General features: G+C 38.6%; 1 protein-coding gene across 1 annotated transcript; it reads left to right on the top strand.

Moving 5' to 3' along the window:
• Window positions 1-956: 956 nt before the first annotated feature.
• TOM1L1 (target of myb1 like 1 membrane trafficking protein) lies at window positions 957-22,718 on the top strand. Its single transcript, XM_075169609.1, has 13 exons — window positions 957-1,030; window positions 6,794-6,943; window positions 7,349-7,468; window positions 9,029-9,136; window positions 9,832-9,948; window positions 13,473-13,606; window positions 16,061-16,121; window positions 17,551-17,668; window positions 18,554-18,650; window positions 19,169-19,229; window positions 20,132-20,219; window positions 20,506-20,578; window positions 21,497-22,718. The coding sequence occupies exons 2-13, from the start codon at window positions 6,803-6,805 to the stop codon at window positions 21,558-21,560; spliced, it is 1,182 nt and encodes a 393-aa protein (XP_075025710.1). The 5' UTR covers window positions 957-1,030; window positions 6,794-6,802; the 3' UTR covers window positions 21,561-22,718.
• The last annotated feature ends 197 nt before the right edge of the window (window positions 22,719-22,915 follow it).

Raw genomic sequence — 22,915 nt, 5'->3', positions numbered from 1 at the left:
CATAGGATAAAAAAAATAGAGAAACCTATTCTTTTTTTCTGATGAAGTACAACAACATTTCAAACTGAAAAATGCGGTCGTGTAAGTACCCATTTAATTTAATTGGCTTTGAAATATTTTCAACAAAGATTTCTTTTTTCGTATTGAAACATTCTATTGATCCATCTTAGGTTCTAGAGAGATCCTGAAGAAACTTTAGGACATCTTGGTTTTGTTGATCATGGGCATTGAGCTGGCCCTAATGATTGTACACTATAGATAGCCCATATTAACCAGGCAAAACTGTTTCCCACATGTGATAAGCTAGATACCATCTTCCACCCTTTTCCTCCTACATAGATAGTTAAAAGATATGGGGTGTATATATAGAAATCAAAATTACTAGGCTAGAAATGCCACTATCTCTGGGGTGGAATGGGTTGTCCATCCATACATGGTAATTACTCAGATGAGTTAAAAGCATCCTGCAATTATAAGATTGGAAGTTAGCCAAGACTCCCCTACTCCTGACAGCACTCCCAGGAGAATATTTTTTAATTGCATCATGCATGAAAAATAGGTACCAGTCAACTCTTGATACAGCTGGCAATTGTTGTTCCCTTTCGTAGCAATAAAAGCTAGATAAGTATATCTATTGTACAACGGTGAAATAATACAATTTTGGAAGAGAGTCTGCAGAGGAGAATAACTTTATTTCTCTGCACAAGTCTCTGAAGTAATGCACAGTCTGCAGTAACAAACCTGATTCACTGCTTTGTTACTTTAGCTCAATGCTGAAGTGATTTTGTTGAAATCAATGGGGCAATTGCTCTAGTTTTATGTGGGTGTAAATACAGAGATGATTTTGGTCCCATATCTCAGGCCGGTATTTTTGGCTCTTGGATGAAGTTATGAACTAGAAAAACAGTCCAACTTCACTGGTAACTTCTTCTACTTAATTTCTTGTCACAGGCCTAAAGATGCAGTTAAGGCGCTAAAGAAAAAGCTTTCAAAAAACTGTAACCATAAGGAAATCAGGCTTACCCTGTCTGTAAGTACAGCTATGTTTATATTAATTAGACACTAAGAAGGAAAACATTTTAAACGATAAGGTGGCATGTAAATTATCACTGACACAACTCTCCAGGATGTTTTCTGTCTTTGTTGTTTGTGTGTACAGCACTACCACAGTGCAGATCAGATTGTCTACTGGCGTTCCGTAGAGTCCTGGATGACGCAAATTCTTAAATTTATTGTTGCTTTTTTTTTTTTTTTAAAAACCTGCACTACGTAAAAGTAGTATAGTTCTTATTTACTCCACTGACTGTCCCTCTGTGAGTGCCCCACCTGTTTGTGAAAGATACGGAGGTTGGGATATTACATAAAAGCTACATTTGGCCAATCTGTTACTCACCTTATGGTACTGACCTTAGTTAAACTAAGCCTGATATGCAGTGCGGTGGGATGTGCGATAGCTGTTTTGTAAAGGTAAGCGTTATTGCATATAAATGAGAAACTTGAATGAAAGGGTGACAGTGGTGAGTTAAGCAAGGGAGCAAGACACAGGGTAAGCCACATAAGATTCAGATGTTATGACTAAAGGTTGGAGTAGCTGGAATATCCTCATTTGAGAGGATATCCTCATTTTAAGTTGTTGGGGATTTGTGTCTTTCATTATTTGTCTAGAAGTATTTTCTTCACCATTTCCTTTTTTGAGGTTGTAGAGGCCTGTCTGCATTACACTGAGTACTATTACTCATGGGTTTGGTATTTGTTGTGCAAAATCATTATCTATATCAATATGCGCTGAGCAGTGATTAAGGAAGATGGGTGATTGATAGTGTCAAATTGTAGGTCACTTAGCAATTGCCCAAGTGTCCCCTGACAAGTTAGAGATGCAGATAAATGTATTAAACATACCGATGTATGCCTTCAGCTCATTCCATTTCCGCACTTCTTTCCTGGCTTCCTCCTCCACTGTCTCATGAGTCACCTTTTTGTGTGTTTTGCATAACAGAAACACTGTGTTTCCACTGTGATTGCAATCCTGTATCAGATCTGCTTGCTTTCTCCTACAGTCTTTGTGCACCTAGGTCCTTTTCTGAACATCTGACACAGTCAACTGGAGTTACAATAACTCGGTGCTTAGATTTAGGAGCCTTTCTTTGGGTATTTATTCTGCAGATATACCTAAGATGACATTATAATTTAGCTCTCAAGAACATAAAAGTGGGAGAAGGATCTTGTTTCAGGTGTATCCAAGGAAGAGCTTTATCACGTGGACCTGGAAGCTCATTGTATTTGCTCGGAGATGGAGTGTGTACCAGGTTTCAATTGTGCTTGTAGGTCAACATGTTCTCACAGTCTCTTTGCCGTTCGAGGCCTCTTCTCCATGTCTGTTCTCACCCACTCGCATGTACACATGTAGCTCTGCCTGCCAGGCAATCATATCCTTTTGGCGCAGTTTCTGTTTTCTGACTGCAGGTTTCTTCTCCCTGAGTTCCTTAATCTTTTGTTTTGTTTTGTTAAGTAAGTGCCAGCCTTTCCTCCAACTCTCTCTCTTGCTGCTTTTGCTCTTAGGTAAGAGCTTCCATCCTTTGCCTCTCCCTCTGCCCCTGGCTCCTTTCCTTTTTCTGGTTTTCTACCAGTACTGCTATCAGTTTAGCAGGTGTAAAAACTTTCCTTTGATGACCTCATTGCTGACCATCTATGACTTTTAACTCCTTTATTCCCAAATCAATCTTTCTATGTGCTGTCTTCTGTTTTGGGTTCTTGCGTTAATGAAATTGTTCCTGCTTCCCATTTTGAAATGCTTAGATTGGAACAGCAAATCATTGCAAATGGAAAACAGAAATAATTTTCAATTCCTAAAACACAAGCCCCCCCTCTTATCTCTTAAAAATTCTACAAAAATAAGGGCTCTTTGATGAACTGTAAGTTATTGCCTGCGTTTCCTACAGTAAATGTGGTCCTCCAGTTTTGACATTCTACATCAAATTGTCTCTCCTACCTACATTAGATACAACTAAGAAGGCAACAGATCTACAAATCACTTTTCTTTTGAAGTATACTTTGATCCACTTTTATTTACTCAACCTTGAAATGCTGGAATTTAATCTTTCTAATGAAACTGCTTAAGGAGCTTATTCCCAGAGAATACACACACAGTGAAATGTGAAACTCTTCATCTGAAGCAGCGTGATGGCATGCGTTAGCCCCGATTCTGTTATCGAGACGTGTTAAATCTCAACAGTGTCTTCTTCCTTCTGTCTCATAGATGCTTATTTATTTACTTGGAGGAAGAAGGGTGAGTGCCAGCTGTATAATGTGTTGGTTATGGCTTGACTTCATGTACTCTGATCTACTGAAGTTACCTGGTGCTTGTGAAGACACGTGGATCGAGGTGTATTGCGTGTCAGGCCACGAAGTTGCTTCATGCACAGTCTTTGATAAAGCCAAGAGATCAGGCTTGGCAGTGGTGATTTTGCAATCAGAGCCAAGAGGATTAGAACTTCTAGGCAGGAATCCAACAGAGAGTGTGTGTGTTATTTGACTACTTATTAGTAATAGACTTTGGATACGTGAACTCTGTTTACGTAGTGAACGCTGAGACACCTGTTCAGTTGTCTCCGTAGATCTCCCTTGGTTTTGTAAAGCATTTACTGCAGTGCCCCGGCTCTGATGCCTGTAACGTCTTAGGAACTGAACAGCACATGAGGAAGTAGTTTATTGAATGTGTCCCTCTCTGTAGCTGTGTCCACACACACACACACACTCTCTTACATACAAAGCAGCGGGCAGGAATTTAAGATGGAATTATTGTTTCATTTCTGCATTACATTGTTGGAAAATATTTTAAAGGAAGTCATTGGTTAGATTTAAATTTTGGCGTTTGTTTTTTTTGCCTTGGGCTTTTTTCTGTTTTTCCTTTTAATACTCTGTAAGTTTTCGTATGTAAAAAAATTTTAGCATGGCAAATGTGGCCTTCAGATTTTTCCTTTGTTAAATTAACATTTCACAAAGCAGAGCATCTGAAAAACAAAAACATGAGGGAGCCCTCCAGCTCCTCAGTCAAAAAAGTCCTAGTCAATTTTATTACACTTTATGGTACATATGGGCAAACAGGAAAAGAAAAAGACGTTGAGTGGGAGCAAAAGAAATCCATATTTCAATGTTTTTTTTAATACATATTTGAAAAATTCAAGACTTCTGAAAAATTAACATTTTTGAAATGCAGAATCTTGGTAAAGTCTACATAGCCTCTACACTGTAATTGATGAATGACAGCTGAAAAAGCTGCTCGTACAGGTTTCTTTTAAACGCTGGCACTTGGAAATAGTGTCTTGCTGTTCAAAAACTGTACGGGGTTAGTACATGTATACATCAGTATATGTTTAGCAGAGTGTAATCCTGGAGGTGGATTAATGACTTCTTTAAGTCAGAAGTATGAAGAAGCAAACTGTTCATCTGTGTTTTCTTGCATTCGCCTTAGGTCTGAGAAGTATCCGTCACAGACTACATCCATTCATTACAGCTTTATGGACCATACCTGGCTGCTTTAGATGAACAGATAGTCCTACTGAATTCCGAGTGAGGTCTCTATTGATAAGGAATGTAGTTGACTTTCTGTTATCCCCACCAACTTCTCCTCCCCTTTTTGTTTCTGCCTTAGAGTTTGTCTTCACCTCTGTTCAGATGCCTTCTATCATTTTAGTTTTGTGTTGCTGTCAGGTGAACCAGAGGGCTTTGATTGTGCAATTCACCCTCCTTTTTGCTCAGTGCAGATCTTTTCTCAGCTGGATGTCTGGTATCAGCTAGCCTGGAACATAGCAGCTCTGTCAATTCCAGCAGTTCTCAGGTCCTGCCTGTCATTTAGAGGAAGTTTAATGGTTTGGTTGAAGTTAATTTGCCCATTCTGTTATTAAAACATGTTTCTATTGAGAGTCCATTGTGCTATGTGGAGCAGTGGTTGACTTGGCCACCTTGGATCTATTTGTTCCAGTGGAACTGCTTGGGAAGGTGAAGTCCTATTTGCAACGATAAATAACCATGTTGAAGTTCTAATGAAAGGTGTTATTAGCATGAAAGTGGCTTGTTCATGAATGGTCCAGTTAAAAATAATTGAGTCAAATTCTTCTTTTTCTTACACCAGCTTAGTTTCACTCTAAGTGAGTGGGCTGTACGGGCATAATTGAGTGGAGGATCTAGCCCATTAGTTCAGTACTTTCATTCAGAGGGTAAATACTCAGTCCCTTAAGCAGGGAATTAATAATAGGGAGTAGCATACCAAATTTCCCATGCACTGGGTTAAAAATGTTTTACACAGACCGTCTTTGAAGTACTGCACAGGCAAATGATTTGGCCTATTAGCATATGTTTCATGTACTCTTTCAAATGAAAAATAACGATTCGAGCCAAGATTTTTTTTTTGTAATTATCTCTCATTTTTTTGCACAGCAGTCTGCCAGTGTCTCTTTGTTCTACCCTGTTTTCATTTCAGCAATATATTTTCTTCTGGTTTTAAACCTCTTCTCCCATAAGTTCCCGATCACACTGGAAGAAAAATCCCGAAGTCCTGAGGCTAGAAAATGAGTTACTAAAATGGTTTCAACTTAGTCAAATATAGTCTGCTCTGAAAGTATATTTAACCTACTTTTATCAAGATTACCATAGTGTCCTTTAAATCTGTGTACCCTTTTGAGAATGCATCTTGTCTGTTGCATGATTCGGGGGAAGTTTTGTCTCGAAAACCATGAGATTTTGCAAACTTTTGTTAATTTCTACCTTTTGCTTTCACCTTTCCATCTTCCCTCTTAAATTGGAAGGGATAGTAAGTACGGTTGAAGAGCAAAAAGCACAAGAATGACCATTTTTCTCTACATGGGGCATCGTAGTCCTGTGGTCAATCTCCAGATTTGAGCTAGGCAAGATGAGTTCTGTTCCTGATTCCGCACCTGATCTGACTGACCCCAGTTTCCTATCAAGACTTGTATTGGCCTGATTTCAGATGACTGGGACCTAGTGACAGCTTTTGATATCTCTTCTGGAAAATGGGAGTTGTAATCGGCCACCTCCAGGTGTACAAGGGAGAAGTATTATGTCATTATCACACACTGTTATATCTGATAGGGCAGATATGTTGCTTGCAGGGATCCTTCTCTGAGCATTCCAAGCAGAGTTTTGGAAGTAGACTTCTTTCGTGAAGATGAATCTGACAATTGGAACAATTCAGCTATTCTGTTTCAAACCAATGTGACCTTTAAAACGTGTGGAGAATTTGTACTCCGAATTGTTGAATTTGTTCTTTTCTATTTTTTCATTAGTCTCTCACTTACAGGGCAGATTAGAAGAGAGTCATTTAGTAATCTTATTTTCTTCTCCTGTAGAGCTCTTCAGAATCTGTCAGACTAGGGTACCTATGTGCTAGGCAGTGAGTGAATTCTATTACTGAATCTGTACAAGTTGTTTTTTAAGCTATGGACAGATTTCATGCCATTAAGGTAACGTACGTTCAGTAACTGCTACGACACGGAAACAAGTGTGACCATACTTCTCTGTTAAAAATAGTATAACTCTGGCTAACGCATCTCATTTTGTATTGCGTAGGTATAATGGTGCACACAGTGAGCTACTGTTTCCCTGTAGTAACCTCATCAGACATTCTAGTGAGATAGCTGGCAATAATCTGTTCATATCCATTTGTACTCTTCCCCATAACACCTTGGAACAAATTAAACAAAAGGAAACAAAAGCAGTCAAGTTGTTTTTTTTTCTCCCTAGTATCTGTATAACAGAAGCTTTTTGTGTTGTGCAGCTGCTTGACATGTGTATAGAGAACTGTGGCCCAAGATTCCAGTCTTTAGTTGTGAAGAAAGATTTCTGTAAAGACAAGCTGGTGAAACTACTGAATCCAAGATATAATCTGCCAATTGACATGCAGGAGAAAATCTTGACCTTTATCATGGTAAGTCTAGAGTAAACAGTAAGTGTTTGTGTCTCTGCTATATGGTAAACATTTAATGATTTCTGTACTGTAACATACACGTGGGAACCTCTTCCTAAAGCAGACTTTGTTACTGCTGCTCCTGCTTCATGCAAGAAGACAAAGGGAGAGAACTGGAAAACTGTCAACCTCCACCTTTTATATTCCCCTCCCAGTCTGTGTATGTGCTCCCTCTGTGGTTGCACTCAGCAAGCAGGATGAGAGGTAACTTTGGAGCTTTTGTGGTTCCCGCTGCTTTGAATGGAGTTAGCTGGAGTGGATGGAGGGCGTGACCTGCCTTTAGGACCACATGTTTCAGAAGGGCTTGTCTGACCCACTGACTGTCCATTTCTGTGACTGTTATTGTTCCTGTTATTTCAAAACCAGACATGGGCCCGAGGTTTCCAAGGAATGGTGGATGTGAGCGAAGTAAAAGAAGTTTATCTAGAATTGCTGAAGAAAGGAGTGGAGTTTCCATGTTCTGACACCAGCAGAGGGGGACCTAAGGTGGGGATACACAAGGATACTTCATTAACCATTGTAAATCAGAAACAGGATGTGTTAATTCTATGAGCTCTGTAGACAAAGAAGGTGTGTTTGTTTTGATTTTTTTTTTAATTTAAATGCTCCAGGGCAGAATATGACCAACCTACTTAAGCACGTGAGCAGTAATCAGTTTCAATTACAACAGCTAAGATAAAAACAAAGAAATATGGCCTATATAGTAGTTTTCATTTCAAACCACAGATTGGTGGATATGTTCTGAAAAAGAGAGCATCTCTTGAGACTTTCAAAGTGTGTAAAGGATTTGGGCACGCTGTTTACCTCAAAATGAATGAGAGCTGAGTGCTCCAAACTTCGCGACTTCTGAAGGCCTCAACTAAAATGAGTAAGATTTTCACGAAAACATGTACTGTTCAGAATTATGAGCATTATCTGTCTTTAAAATTAAACCAAGAGAGGTAGAAATCTGTGAGAAAAGATTATTGTCTATATATCTCTCCAGCTGTTTGCACAGCCTGTACACAATAAATGTTATTTAAGTATATGTCATAGGTATCATTGTGTATCATCTAGGACATGAAATATAAGTATGGCTTGAGCATTTACTGAGCTGAAAATACAGTACATGTTTTAAAGGCATTCTTTCCAGATTTTTTTTTCTATTAGCAGAGTTTGCACAAGTGTTTTGGGAAGTGTGAAAGCCATCCACCACTGGGTGCAATCTTGCAATTACAGAATTAGATGTCTATAATCGGTGCAGACAGGAATGATTCAGATTTATCCTGAGTTTGATTTGATGATTGAATAGTGGAGTGTACAAAAGGTTATGTAAAGGTTGGTTGATCAAGCTGTGTGGAGAATGCTCTCAATAGACAATTTTTTTTCTCACCAAGTACAGTAAAGAAGATTCTGTGTACCACATGTATCTGAAAATTAAAATCAGTGGCAAACCTTCTGTTGATCTCAGCAACAGCAGACCTGAACACAATTTTTAGCTCAGTGTCTAGGAAGTGAAGGACTTGAAGTCTGTAGTCTTGTGCAGGTTGGGTTTTGGATTTGTTTGGGGTTTTTTTGATAGCAGTCAGTTCAAATGCAAGTGAAGCTTTCCACAGAGGAAGTGTTCCAGCTTTTCAAGGCCTTTGTAGTTCATCTTCTGTAGAGACCCAGACTTAACCCCCCAACGTTTCCATTGCTTCCAAATTCTAAATTATCCGTCATTGTAAAATTGCAGTGGCACTTTGGGAAGGACTCTTGGCTGTTAGATGGCTTAAGAGTTCAAGGAGCTCGCCTATTCTTAGCCGTTTCCACTTTATCCTGTGACAGAATTTACTTGCAAACCCATTTAAAAGATACCTGAATTCCAAGCCTCATTTCATTACAAAATAGCCATTAGATTTATTTTTGTAAATAAACCTGGCTCAACAAATTCCCTGGGAGCATTGATTATGAGAAAGCTAATGCCCAGTTGTCTAGTCTGATAAAGATGTTTTGCAGCTCTCTTATCTAGATGTCTGCTTCAATTTTTTTGTTAAACCTAAGCTCTGCTCTTTTGTCTTTCCACAGACGTCATCTCAGCCTTCTACAAAGTCATCACCATCTTCTGCTAGTCCTGCAAAACGTTCTTTACTGCCTCTTCCCACAGGCCCAACATTATTGTTGACTCCTGAGCAGGTGCAGTACTACAGGTTTAGAGGGGGGGGCTCCACTTGAAATGTACTGGTAATGTGTGATTTCGACAACCTGGGTGCATAGACCACAGAAGGGACCATCAGTTCAAGGGGCATAGTTCTATATTTGTGGGTTTAGGTTCTCCCTTTAGGTTCTCCCATTCTCCCAAAGATGTTTTATATGGTGGTGTGCCAAAGCAAAGTAGGCAGAAGTGAGTTCAATAAATGCCAGGCTGTACCCCAACCAGAAAGTGGGATCATTTACTCAAGCATGAGAATATCTAACAATCTCTTAGGATGTTGTTATGCAAATTGATAAAAGTTACTTCAAAGATAAGTGAGAAAGCCAAGCTTATTTTTGCATAAGGCTTGTGTGAGATTATTCTAAAAAGCAGAAGGGAAAGGACAGTTCACTTCCATTCCTGCTTGGCCTGTAGGTGACTAAAAAGAGTAACAGTAACATTAGTGAGAGGGATTAACTGTAAGGAAACGAGTAGTACTATCAGACTTGGATCTTGGTTTGATGCACATATAAAAGCTGAGCTAATTCTATTCATTTTCATGGCATGTCACCGGAGTAAAATAATGCTAATTAGGCCCATACTATACCTAATGGGGAAGAAAGTACGTATTAGAGGTAAGAATTATTCTGCTCACTCTGTTCACCTACACAATATTCTGCCCTGTTGAACTCAACAGATTGGGAAACTGTACAGTGAACTGGATATGGCAAAAATGAATGTGAGAGTCATGTCATCAATATTAAAAGAAAATGTTCCTGGCTCTGAAAACCCGGATGATATGAATCTTTTACAGGTATGCAATAATTCATTGGTAGGGGCAATTCGTTTGGTTTGGTCAAAGCTGATTTTAAAATATGTTGTATCCTTTCTTGTAACATCTGGATTCAGATTGCCATATGGAATCCAACAACAGGTTTCTATCTCTGGTTTTGCTCAGCTTTCTCCTGTTGCCTTCACCTTCCCCTGACATCTAGATAGTCAGGAAAGGACAATACAGCTTGCAATGCAAATTTAAGCTCTAGGGAATTCCAAGGGCAAAGGAATTTCATAATGGAGCGTTCTCTGTTAAGCATGTTCTGTCAAACAGCCCCGAGAACATTCCAGTTGAACGCAGTTGCCTTGTGGGGAAAATAGATGATGACACAGTCTCTCTCTCTCTTATCTGTCCTGGAGTTTTCAGTGCTCTCTTTATTATTACCAGTACCTTAAAGGCAGACTGAAGGCCAGTGAAGAATATGAAACATTGATTTTATGTGCGTGACCTCGAAGATTGGGAGCTGGCTGTGCTATAGATGAATCCACATGCCCTTAAAGTGTAGCCTGAGGGAAGTGTATTGCAATAGTCCAGTTTAGATTTGACAGTGAACATGCAGACATTCTTGCTTTGTGATGTCATTTCTTCTACTTGCTTGTGCTGTATTTTCTATTTTAGAAATCAAAAATGCAGTATTACTTTAGCATTTCAATAGTGACCTATGTCAATGGACGTTTTTCTGTTTCATATTGTCTGCAAGAATTTAAAAAGCTTTTATCACATCCTTCTGTTTCTAAACTGACCTCCGAACTTCTATGGTGAGGAAGCATTTTTGGTAATTTGTCAGCGTTAAATGTGTTGGAGAACTGATCTAATTTTTGCAAGCCTTCGGTGTGCTTCTGTTGCCCAGTGGAGAATTTTTCCTTTGCAAGGAACCCTCGTTGGGTGCTGTTGGTTTGCCCTCAAGGCCGTGCTGTTCAGCTGTGTCCATTTATGGATTGGCTCACAACTGGAGGTGAGATGTGGAGAGAGAGCAGCAGTTTGCCACTGTCATCTTTAATGACAGGCAGCGCTGCTGGTCTGGGAGAACCAGATAGGAGAGGGACGCAAGCTCTCAGTGGTTTTTGCTCCCCTGGAAATTCCTCGCGTCTCCAACACTGTCTCTTTTGCAGAGATCTGTGGAGCTATAAGTCCAAGGAGGAAGGGCCTGTGAAGCAAGGATCTGAGCAGAGTAGACTTTAAATACAGGCAAGGCAAACAGCTGTAGCAATAGATTGCAGGGGGCTTGCTTTGCCTGCACTAAAGGATTTGAGTATAGGTTGTTCCAGCACTGGACACCACCAGCTAATCTATGGCTGTTCTATGCACAATACTTCACTTCTGTAGTGGTACTGCCACCAGGGAGGTTGCCAAGGTGCAAACTGGCCTTGACGATTTAACCAACCAGCGAAAGATATCCCAGGTAGGAGAATACGCTGGTTTAATATACTTGGCCACCTCTGTCCAGTCCATGACAAGGTAAGTGTCTTTGGTTGCGAAACAGGAAAACGATGTCTTTCATTTCCTGTCTCCTACTACGGCCCTTCTGCATGTGGGCGCACAGATTAGGTTGCCCACAGTAAACCAGTGGATTCTTATTGACACTCCCAGTAATAAAATTGTTGGCAAAAGTTTGAGGACAGGGTGTGGAGTTCCCATTTGTGGGAGAGTGACTAAAAACTCGTTCCTTCTATGTTAATTTCACTGTTGTTCTTTTCCCCTGTGCACTGAGTGGTATAAAGCATCAAGCATGGCTAGCCTTTTCCTTTAAGAATGTTTCATGTTCCCTTTTGTTTGTAACTGTACCTGGATTGCTTGGATTAGGCTTTTGTTATCAGAGACCAAAGTCCTTTATTAAAAATAGAGCCGCTTGTTTAGGCTTTGAGTGAGTTGGAGACATTAATTTCAGTCCTGATTATCTGGAGTCTCTTAATAAAAACTGTAACAGGGTAAACGTTATCAGTGCAACATATTTTCAGTTCTGTAGCCTCCTCCCTTTCTCCACCCACTTTTGGACAAGGCTTAAGATAGCAGATCTCACTTGAAATATTGTGCTGACCAGTACCAGTAGTTAAAGAATAGCTAAAGCTCAGTGTCAGCCAAGAAGAGTAACAAACTTTTGTGCTGGATAATGAATAGACGTGCTTGATGAACATGCAGGAATTTGGGTCCAGATCATCAGCTGGTAAGAATTAGCACAAATTCACTGGAATTGCTGATGATTGTTATTCAACCAGCTGATAATCCATCATTGTAAAATTCCAGTTTTCAGAACATAAGAGTGCATGCATCATTGTGGGTAGGAGCAAAGCCTAGCAAATCCGTGCTTGAAATGAGTGTCTCAATTTCCTTCTCTGTTGAATATTGATATTTACAAAGGAGCTAGTCTGCCTGTATAATGGAGTCATAAGAAATACACATTTTTTTTAAATGCAGATCAGGTAGTAAAGTGTGGAGTTGCAGAGATTTTGAATTTAATTACAGACATTAAACTGAATACATTTTTGTGTGTGTTATCCTGGGTTATGAAGATACAGTACGGAAAGGTACAGTACTCTAATCCTTATTGCAGATTTGGCAAAGGGGTGTAAAATTTCTTTTTACATAAATACAGTAATTTATTTACATGAAGTATATGTTTTTTGAGGATAAATCAGATCACTTTGAAAATAATACTAGAGCAATTTCTGAATAGCAGTATGCAAATAGAGTAATTTTCCCCCCTCCTTTTTTTTTTTTTTTTTCCTTAAGCGGAGCCAGCCAGCATTTGCAAATGCACTGTGGGGGGAAAAAAAAGTTGGCTGAGTTGAAGTTCCTGTTGCTAAAGAGTTTGTTTCTTTGAACATGCAAAATCTGCAGTGAAGAGGAATATAAATAAACTGTCTTCCATTTCAACTGGCAATAATGCAAAATTCTGCTCAATAAAGTCTCATAATTCTCCTATCAGCTGATTCTGCTAGGTTTGTGTTACTTTCTCAAAAAGCGCATAGATTAAGTGTATCCAAACTTCCCTACTTAGAGGAATAGTTAGAGCTAGACACTTGCGTCACAGAGCACTTCTGTCCTTCAGACTACTATTGTCTTTTCTTCAAGCAGACGTTGAACAGGATCACATCCATTACATCCATGCGAAGTATCCTGCTGAGTTTAATCAGCTTCAAACAAGATCAAATCAAATTTGCTCTGCATCACCCAGAAGGGTCTTTGTTATTTTGCAATTTGTAATTTAGACTTTAGAGACAGATATATCTTTAGAAATAAAGGTGGGTCAAGAGGTAGGGGTTGGGTAGGGGTAGAAATGCTGGCTGTGATGATAGGAGTTGTCAAAGATCTCTTGCAGAGATCAAAGACATGAAAATTATGCTATTTGCAATGTTCGGTATGCGTGCGGTTTGTATAAATTAAGGAGTGTTACCCATGAGTCTGCAGCGCTCAAGTGTCTTATCGTTCTTCTCCAGAACTGACAAACTGGGAGACCACAGTTATGATTTTTTTTTTTTTTCCCCTTCCCCTGCCTCGGGCAGAAACTCTATAAGACCTGTCGGATGATGCAGGAGAGGATCATGGAGTTGTTGGTGACAGTGGAGAATGAAGATGTGATAGTTGAGTTAATACAAGTAAATGAAGATCTGAATAATGTCCTCCTGGGACATGAAAGGTAAGTTTGGGGCCTCTCTCCTCACATTTGGTATCCTAACTGTAGAAGTGCACTTAATGGACATCGGCGGTCCCTACATCTAATGTTGATCCTCCCCAAGGAGACAGATTTTATCCTTAAATCCAGAAAAGAAACATGATGGCAAAAAGAGAAAATTATGTATTTGCCTTCCCTTAAACACTTCAGAAATGGTTCATAAAGGTTGTTAGAAAACCATTAGAATGGGATAAAACAAGTTAACAGCATAGACAGGAAATCAGATGGAGGCACGTAAACAAAAATCACTTTGGAGTTTGACATTCCTTTTTGGTACTGCACAGTGAATTTGTCATCAGTCTGCTACAAACCCTTTGATACTGGTGATGGTCCTTATCTCTGTTAAGTGTATATGCGTCCAGGGAAGAATACTTGTTCTCCTTTCTAAACAACTTTGACAGCTTTACCGCAGAAATTGGCCATGGAATAGCATTCTGCCTCATCGCGTACTTAAGAGAGTCGCTTGCTTTTCTCAACTGGATTGAAACATGCTGGTCTACTTGTCTTACAGCAGAAAATGTTTCTTTCTTCCACGCATGGAAGCACCGCAGTGCTTGCGTTGACATCCTGCGTATTTGTCTGTTATGTCATTGGTAGCATGACCAGATGCTAGCAAAACTGAAATTAATTTTAAACTCAAAATTCCAGTATTATCCTCAAAAATATCACGGTGAGTATACTCATGGAGAGTATTATGGTTTAACAGGAACTAGCCTTCCATGTTAAGTAGTTTATCTCCTCCATGGCTAAGAAATGTTCTAGAAATCATTGTGCATCAAGTGCAGTGGTTCATTATTAAATTTAGCAGATTTAGAGAGTTTAGTCATCTCTTCTTTTTAAACCTCTTCTGAATGCTGCACTGAAAATATCACTAATTCTTTTAAGTGTCATGGTACAAACTTTGGGCCTAATCTTTACAACATTTAGTTTTCATTTATCCTTAAATCTTATGTCTACAGCAGTGTTAGCGTATTTTACAGTAACTGCCTTGAAAGAATTGTGTGCTCACTTCTTGCTTAGGAAGTTTTTCATTTTAGTAAAGCAAAAATAGAATGCTGTTCAGCTTCTGTAAATCCACTGAAGTCAGATGTGGGCTTACATTTTTGTTACAACTGATGGATACGGGCAAGGTCAAGAACCTCTTGAACTACGAATAGTAGCTTGTGGGTATAATTCAATAAATTCCTTATGAAAGACTCACCTGGTGACTGAAGGAGCAATTAATTGGCCATTGTGAAACTGGACAGAAAACTACTGCGTTTTAGTACTGTAATGTTATGGTTTGTATGTAATGAGTCTTCCTGGGCGCAGATGCGTTGCACTTTAGAGTTGATAAGTATTAAAATGTATTTGGTTAATGTTTGTTGCAGAAGATTTATTCTTTGAAACTCCCTCTGAACAATGAGGTTTGTAAAGGACAAACTGATTTTAACTAGCTACATCTGTTTCATGCTATGTGTATTGTTTGAAGACAAGTCATGCTGCATTCTCTGTTTCTGATTATTAACATAGAGTCCAAATTAAATGAGGAGCAATCACCATTGTGCAATAAACTGGCCTCGTGTATGTAGCCATGACTCCCTCTAGTGGCTCTCGCAACTTTTCGGTTCTTCCTGTATTTCAGATAAATATTTAACTTCTGCAGTTGGAAAGTTTTTTTTATTTCTGTTCCTCCTTGCATATATGCTATCTTTGTGGGCTTCACCAGTATGGTAACCCTGAATAGCAAATGCAGTTGTGCAGACAACATGTCTATGCCGCTTAGGGCTCTTGCTTCTGAAACGGCTTGATCTTATGGATGCTGAATATCACTTGACTGGGTCTTCTCTGGACCCAGTGTAGCACTGTTATGACTCCCAGTACATAAATATTTATGCAGGTGGATTTTCTGGTTTCCTTTTTTTTTTTTTTTTAAATTATTTCAAATGCCTGAACTAATGAGAGGGCTGTGTCCCAGAATAGGCGTCTGGTTTGTCTAGAGATGGCATGAGGGAATGTGGGGACCTCTGAGGACAGGCGGCTTCCTGGGACTCAGTTGGAAGAGTGTTCTGGTCAGAAGGAGCCAGATTTGGCACAGTGTGTGTTCATAGTTACCTGTCTGGCATGAACAGAGGCAAACTTTATTGTCAGCTGCGCCTTGGTTTTTGTTTTGGAAGAAACAGATGGCTGTCTCCAAAAGTGAGCCCAAGAACAACTAACTGATGTTAGTATAGGTGATCAGAGGACCACAGCCCTGGAGAAGAGCGAGTCAAATTGCTAGTGCAGAGACAAGTGCCCCGGAGAAAAGCACCTGTAGTGCTCGTTTGGTGCCTCTGGAGTCTTTTGATAATCAAACTTTGATTATAACTGATTTCATATTCCTATGAATGACATCACAGAAATGTCAGAATGCACATTTAACTCTGCAACTTCCGACAGGTTCTCTCGAAACAGAGTTCGTTTTTTGGAGAATCAGAGAATACAACGTGAACGCACAGAGGTGAGTAATTATAGATGAACTCATGAACTGCAGGACTGTAAACGTCCATTGTTCATTGTGAAAAATACACTTTTGATGCATGCGGAATTTTATTCTCTAGTTGAGAGGTACAGGACACACCAGGCTGATACTACTTTTACTGATTTTCTGAAGTCTCACTTGCAGAATTTCGTGCAAATTCATGTAACTAAAGAAGCAAATAATGTCAAATCTAAGAGGGAGGCTTGGTCAGGAAAAATGAGAGAGCGAGAGATACCTATTCAAATGCTGGTTTATTACCTCTACAGCTAAGCACTATTATCTGCCATATACAAAATGAGGAACCATAATGTTTCTTTTCATTTGTCCTCTGTTAAGCATTTATAGACTGAAACACTATTACACTGTCAGAATTCACTATTACTGAGACTTTTTTTTGAGTTAAAGCTTTTTCTGAATTGTGAATAAAGGCTTGTAGCAAATCTTTAATGACTATCCTTTATTGATTGATAATTATGGTGGTTAATTATATTGCCCAAAGTAGTTTTGCACATGTTTCAGTTTCTGCTAAGCCATAATTGTGTAGTCATCTAGGACTCAATATGAAAATGACTGCATTGTGAATGCTGAAATACAGCTGACAATTATTAAAAAAAGGTAGAAGACGATCTTGTTTTCCTTGAAAAGCTACTATTACTACATTCTGGTTATGTAGGTGGATGTTTTTGCTTGATGGATGCACTGCTGGATTAGTTAATAGTCCAAATGGTGCAGTCTGTGCATTTTTATATTATTCAGAAGTCTCCAAGTTTAAAATGCATCATATTTATATATTTAATCTGGTGTGACCAAACCCATATGATTCAAGCATGTGGTTTTATTGAAATCTTTGGTTGGCTACATTTTTAATTCTAACGCATTCACAGGAAAATCAAAGGGAACCCTTTTCTGTGTTCTAGGAAACATTGTTGTGATTTTGAACTTTTCCTATCCAAAACAGGACTGAAAAAAATCAATCTCCTTAAGTATGTGTCAAACCTTAATAACATAAATAAGTAGCATGAAAATACTTTTACAGAATCAATCAGAAAATCGGTATCAAACCTGTATCTAAACAAGCTCACAGTTGCCTTTTAGAATTGAGTCCTATTGCCTACTTCGGAATTGTTTTCCTTAATTTTTTGAAATAGCAACCTTGCTGAAAGTGATCTTTTCTGGAAAGCATTTTTTGTTTCATTAGCTGTCTTTCACGCCAAAAAAAAAAAAGTAATCCTGTTTTTTTCTCATACTTGCCAATTTTTAGTATTATGATTTTAAGTGTTTATATTCTGTGAAAATAGCAATTTGTTTAAAATGATACAAGTTCTTTTTTAAAAAACAAAAACCAAACCAAACAAAACCAAACCAAAACAAAAAACTCAAACAACTTTATTCCTTTTCAAATGTTAAGCTGTACAGGAAACAGCCATCTGCTCCCTCAAGTGATCTACTTGACCTCTCCTTAGATTCTCCATCTCCTGTGTCAACAGTGGTGCAAACTGACTCTGCAGCGTCTCCTTCAGGCCTTAGTAAGTGATGAATGCACATTTCCCTTGCAGTCGGGATTCCTAAAGCAAACCAACAAGAGCTTAGTGGAGGAATCAAGATGCTCCTTCTAAGAAAGAAAACAAAGATACTCCTTAACTTTAAGGATGTTTCTTAAATCTCCTTACAAGGAGAATTGATGTGTGTACATAGGAAAAAATGGAAGATAGTGTAAGGTTCCGTGTAATTTGTTTACGGTGGGAAGCAATCATATTTTTCCCCCATTACATAAATTTGAACAGTAGAACATGCTCTGTTTTCTATTACAGTGAAGCCTGTAAAACATTGTGGTAGTTGCCTGTTCTGTAGGCTTGGAAGAAAGAAACACAGACACACTTTTCTCATGCCCTCTTGATTTTTCTAAGGTTTTTTCGGGAGGCACTTGGTGTTAGAAACAGTTCACTTCGAGAAAGGTACTCATCTCCTCCTAACTTTAGACTTCTTTCATAGTCGGAGGAGTGAGTAAAGCTCCTAACTTGGGTACCCTGAATTACTGTTTGCAGAAGCCCCTCCTTTATCCACTCTAGGGGAGTCCGTATACTGAAGTTAAAGGTGAGAATGTCCTGCCCAGAATAAATGCCTGTAATTCCATTTTAATCTTTTAGAAATAGCAAAAGGAGTTTTAAGTGGTATCTACCATGTATAGCACTACTGATGTCGTTCTGACGTTTTAAGGACGTAAATACGTTGCATCTAAAACCTTCTCAGCATTATTAAAATTTTGCCTTTCATGTGATAAACAGCAATTCGTTTCAGATTCTTTATATGCCTTCCAAACAAAACTCTACCCTTTCAATGTTCATGGTACAAGTAACTAACATTTGCTTAATAATGTTTAAATGATTATTAATTATTGCTTTGAATTTCAGATTGCATATCTGCACACCCTGAAGATAAAAACAGGCATCATCCATCAATTTATCCACAGCTAGATTTAGCAACTACTGCAAAAGCTCAGCAATTCCCGTGAGTAATCTCTTATCAAGAAATGGTAACAGATAACAGATCTTCAGAGGTATTAGTACTCTGTAATTCATCTAATGAGTTTATAGAAAGCTCTGAGAACACAGATTTACTACTTTTACACATTGGTTTACACACTAGTAAAACAAGTGAAAACTACCTGTGTGCTAGACATGGCTTAACATGCTTAAAAATACACTACTCCTGCAGTACTCTTTAGTCATAGACAGGAATTTATCTCAAGAGTCAAAACGTACTTGAGATATATATGACTTTTTGCTTGAGCCAGTGCTGCAGTGAAAGGGAGGAACAGAAGAATTGTACAGGTCAGTAAGAAGAGTTTAAGATAGGAGAGGTTTCCTTGTAGTTCCCCGCCTTTTATGCGAATGGGACACTGGTCCACCTGCCCATGCTGCTCTCAGTTGTGACATAAAGACAGACCAGCAAAAAAATAATGTAACAATCAGAATATACAGTTTTGATAGTTTCTCAGTTACTTTCAATGTATTACTCTCTCCTAGATTTGCAACTGAAGCACAAAACAATAGTGTGAGCAACCCAGCTGGACATTCATATAGCAATGTGAGTAACACTCATGTTCAGAATAATCATTCTTTGCTGGCAACTGTCAAAATGAGAACTGTTTGGATTTACCCCGACTACTGTCCAAATGTGATACAAAGATCTATTCTGTGGCCCTTCTCCATACATCAGGGAACACTCTATTTGGTGACCAGGCCAACTTTCCTCTTTTGATACCACAGATGCGAATCTGAAAGCCTATTTTCTTGGGTCCAGCACAATCTCAGGGGAGTTTGCAGAAAGCAGTTGCTATATTATTTGTGTTTAAGCTCTGTGAAGCAAGAGTGTGTTTTGCTCTGTGAAGCAAGCTGAGATCTTCTCCGGCTGCCGTTAATTACTCTGGTGTATTTCCTATGTCAAATAAGATATTAAAAAAAAAAAAAAAAAACAACCAAACAAAAAAAAACACCACCAAAAAACCCAAACACTTAAAAATCAAGTACACTGTAGGACAAATGGCATATGCTGCAGACAAAACACCCATGACAGAAGGAATGGAAAGAATACGAAGGGGCTTTGAGATAATGTTATGAATTTGAATGCTATTTTGTGATAGGCAGTATGAAATAGAAAAGATGAGAAGCAGTCCCCAAACACACACGCGTGTTCCCTATTTTAAACCACGAGTAAAAGCAGATACCTGTATTGTGAATACTGCGGTCTTTGAGTCTGTGTAATGTAACAAATTACACAGACATAAGTTATACAAATGTGCTATAGATAACGCTAAAAGATGTTTTGAACTTTTTTGTGGAAAATGGAGATTAATTAGTTTGATAACTGTTGACCTTAGAATTTACCTGTCATAGTCTGAGAGTCTAAAGAGAAGTCAGCAGTTACGTAAGTCAAAGCAGTTCTCACAGAACAATCTGTTTATGCACTCTTTTGCTTGATGTCCTTAGTTGGCGACTCTTTTAAGCCCAGTGCCTCTGAGTCCAGTAAATCTGCAGACTGGACATTCTACATCATTAAATGGACCATCACCAGCAGGTAATAAATACTGCACACCAGCTAACTTCCATGGAGATATATTTTTCTTGTTAGAACTTAAGGGCTTTACATAATGGCTGTTAAAGACTAGGAGCAGCAACAAACATTGACAAAATCTCATATTGCTCATGGCTGCTCTTAGACATGTCCATTTTAGCATTTAAAGCAACTAGATACATAGAAGATAATCTCCTACTTTCAGGAAGATACAAAAAAGCAACATGCAGTAAGCATGCTTTTCATTTACATTTAAATCTGCATTTATCTGCCTGTGTTTATTCTTCAGCTGCATCAAAGAACAAGTCACAGTCACCTCATTACTATGAGATAATGGAATTTGATCCCTTGGCTCCCACTGAGTAAGTAACTTTTAAAATAGTTTTCTTAGGTGCCAAAGGCGAGAAGGCTTCTGAGATGGCTTTTTCTTCTGAGTGAGAAAACAGACCACGCTATTTAGACTGAGTTAGCTGACCAACTGGATCGCTAATGTAAATGAGAGTGGCTGCATTTTGTACATTTCTTCCAATATTTCTGGCATAATCAATTAAGGAATAAACTCCTATGGTGTGTTCATTGAACAGCATCTCTAAAAATGGTGGAGTAATGCTGTGTCAAAAACGATCTACGAAAATCCTATTCAGTGATATGAAAAGGTGAATAAAACATGGTAAGGGTCCTGGTGGAGGAAGCTGATTGACACTTCAGCACAGGTAGTTCTGGAGCAAGGTAACCACAGCAATCGTGATTTTTAAGAATGTTATTCTATTGCATATCAAGAAAATCCTCAATTTAAATATAAGCTACAAAAGGGAATGGATGCTGGGACTCTCCAGAGGGCCAAATAGTCAGAAAACTAATACGAAACTAAACGTATAGCAGAACTCTCCTTTCTACCAGTAAATTGCAAACTTATTTCTGAGGAACCATCGAATTCTGAGGTAGAAAAACCTAACTAAGCTTTATTTATTTATTAACTAGTGCAGTAATTGCATGCCATGTAGTATGCTTGCCATTTGGGTTTTGCAGTCCTGTTCCCAAACTTATTTCATCAAAAGTGACGATGTCCAGAGGTATCTCATTAAATGTATAATCACAGACGCACCACAGGATTGGCTCTTTGTTTCCATGGAAACCTGGGCATCCTGCAACTGATGCTACTCTGTTAGGGAAACACTAATAAGCTCTTGGCAGTTCATGCTTGAGCAGGATTTTATTCGTGCATTTTGTCGAACTGAAACAACTGTGATGTAGGAGTTGCCCTGTTCCTCTTCTTTCAGAGCTATTTATGAAGAAATTGATGTCGTGCTGAAGACAGAAGTTAAAAAGAATACAGAATGCTGAAGGTGGAGGTGAAGTCTTTTACTGAACACTCGTCTTTCTCTGATGTTGGTCCTGTGCAGTGCTTCCTATAACATACAAGTGAATAACAGAACAAGTTTTGTCTTTTGACACAACAAACAATAAGCATTGGAATACTAAGCTGTGTGGAAGTTGAAGAGTTACTTGGATCTACACCTTGATAACTTGTCCTAAATGTTCAACTGTGTATTCTTCAAGGTGACTTGCATGATTATTTTGAAAGTATTTCTGGGGCCTTTAAAGTATGATTTCCAAATTCACCTGCGTATGAAGTTAACGCTTGACACCTGACACAAGTAAACAAAAAGGACTCTTGAAACTATAGAAGAAAGCTTTTCTTCCGGGTTAACTGTTCTTTTGTATTGCTTTACGCCTTTATGCAGCGAACAAACCAGAACATTATGTTTACAGAAACTGCAGAATCCAATTTCTATTTTGGCCTTGTTGCTGTCTGTGTTGATCTCCCTAGAAATTTATAAGGGGGTGTTGGTATGTAGGACTTTTCTAAAGTTGGGCCTCTTGATAGAATCGTCTGAAGACATGCAGTGTTATTTTCCTACATTCATATTCTGAATACAGATTTTGTTTTCTTCCGAAAAGCCTGCAATACAGTTGCATTTTTGTCAGTTGGAACCTGAGCTAGGACATGAGGTGCTGTCATCCCTGCTTAACAGAGCAGAAAAAACCCTGCTTGTTCCTATGTTGTTGTTGCTTTTATTTACTCAGTAAATATTGGAGGGGAATCAATCATTTCTTTCAATGTTCCTGCCCTGCAGAGATTGCTGTTCTGGTGAAGGAAAAAATAATCATCTACAATGCAGATGAGCAATAGTTATTCATTTATTTTAATCAAGTTGTTTAACCCTGTTAATAACAGTTTTATCTCTTAATAACTGAAGTGCCTTATCTATTTTAATGCTGAATGTAAAATGTGCACTTTAACAGGTATAGTTCTCTGAATTTATAATTGATACAAAATGTGAGAACTTAGTACATGTTCATAGCTGATAAGCTTTTTTGTGAAATACTGCATTTTAAATGTTCATTATGTTAACTGTTTAAGTGGCAAGTTCTCAGTCTGTTATGCAATATTTGTAGCATAAAATTCCAAATAAAAGCAAATGCTTACTGAGAAGTTAACCCCCACCACTTCTGAGTTTTTACCAGATGACGTCGTATTCCATGAAATACCAAATGTAGACAGTATTGAAAGTATTTAAGTATGAATCCATGGCGTTTCATTGCATAGTTAGCAATTTTGCAGTTTGCTGCAGGACCATTAGAACACCTTTTATCAAAAACACAACCTTGAAGAAGTTTGGGGGTTTTTGTAAGCA

This window comes from Calonectris borealis, chromosome 20 (assembly GCF_964195595.1).
Source record: "Calonectris borealis chromosome 20, bCalBor7.hap1.2, whole genome shotgun sequence".
Taxonomy (NCBI): domain Eukaryota; kingdom Metazoa; phylum Chordata; class Aves; order Procellariiformes; family Procellariidae; genus Calonectris; species Calonectris borealis.
The sequence above is the reverse complement of the archived record's forward strand: the minus strand, read 5'-3'. Positions and strand labels throughout refer to the sequence as shown.

Coding starts and splice junctions, on each gene's coding strand:
- TOM1L1 (XM_075169609.1), top strand. CDS start 6,803: ATGTGTATAGAGAACTGTGGCCCAAGATTCCAGTCTTTAGTTGTGAAG. Junction 9,949..13,472: donor ATGATATGAATCTTTTACAG/GTATGCAATAAT, acceptor TGCCTCGGGCAG/AAACTCTATAAGACCTGTCG. Junction 17,669..18,553: donor AGCGTCTCCTTCAGGCCTTA/GTAAGTGATGAA, acceptor TTTGAATTTCAG/ATTGCATATCTGCACACCCT.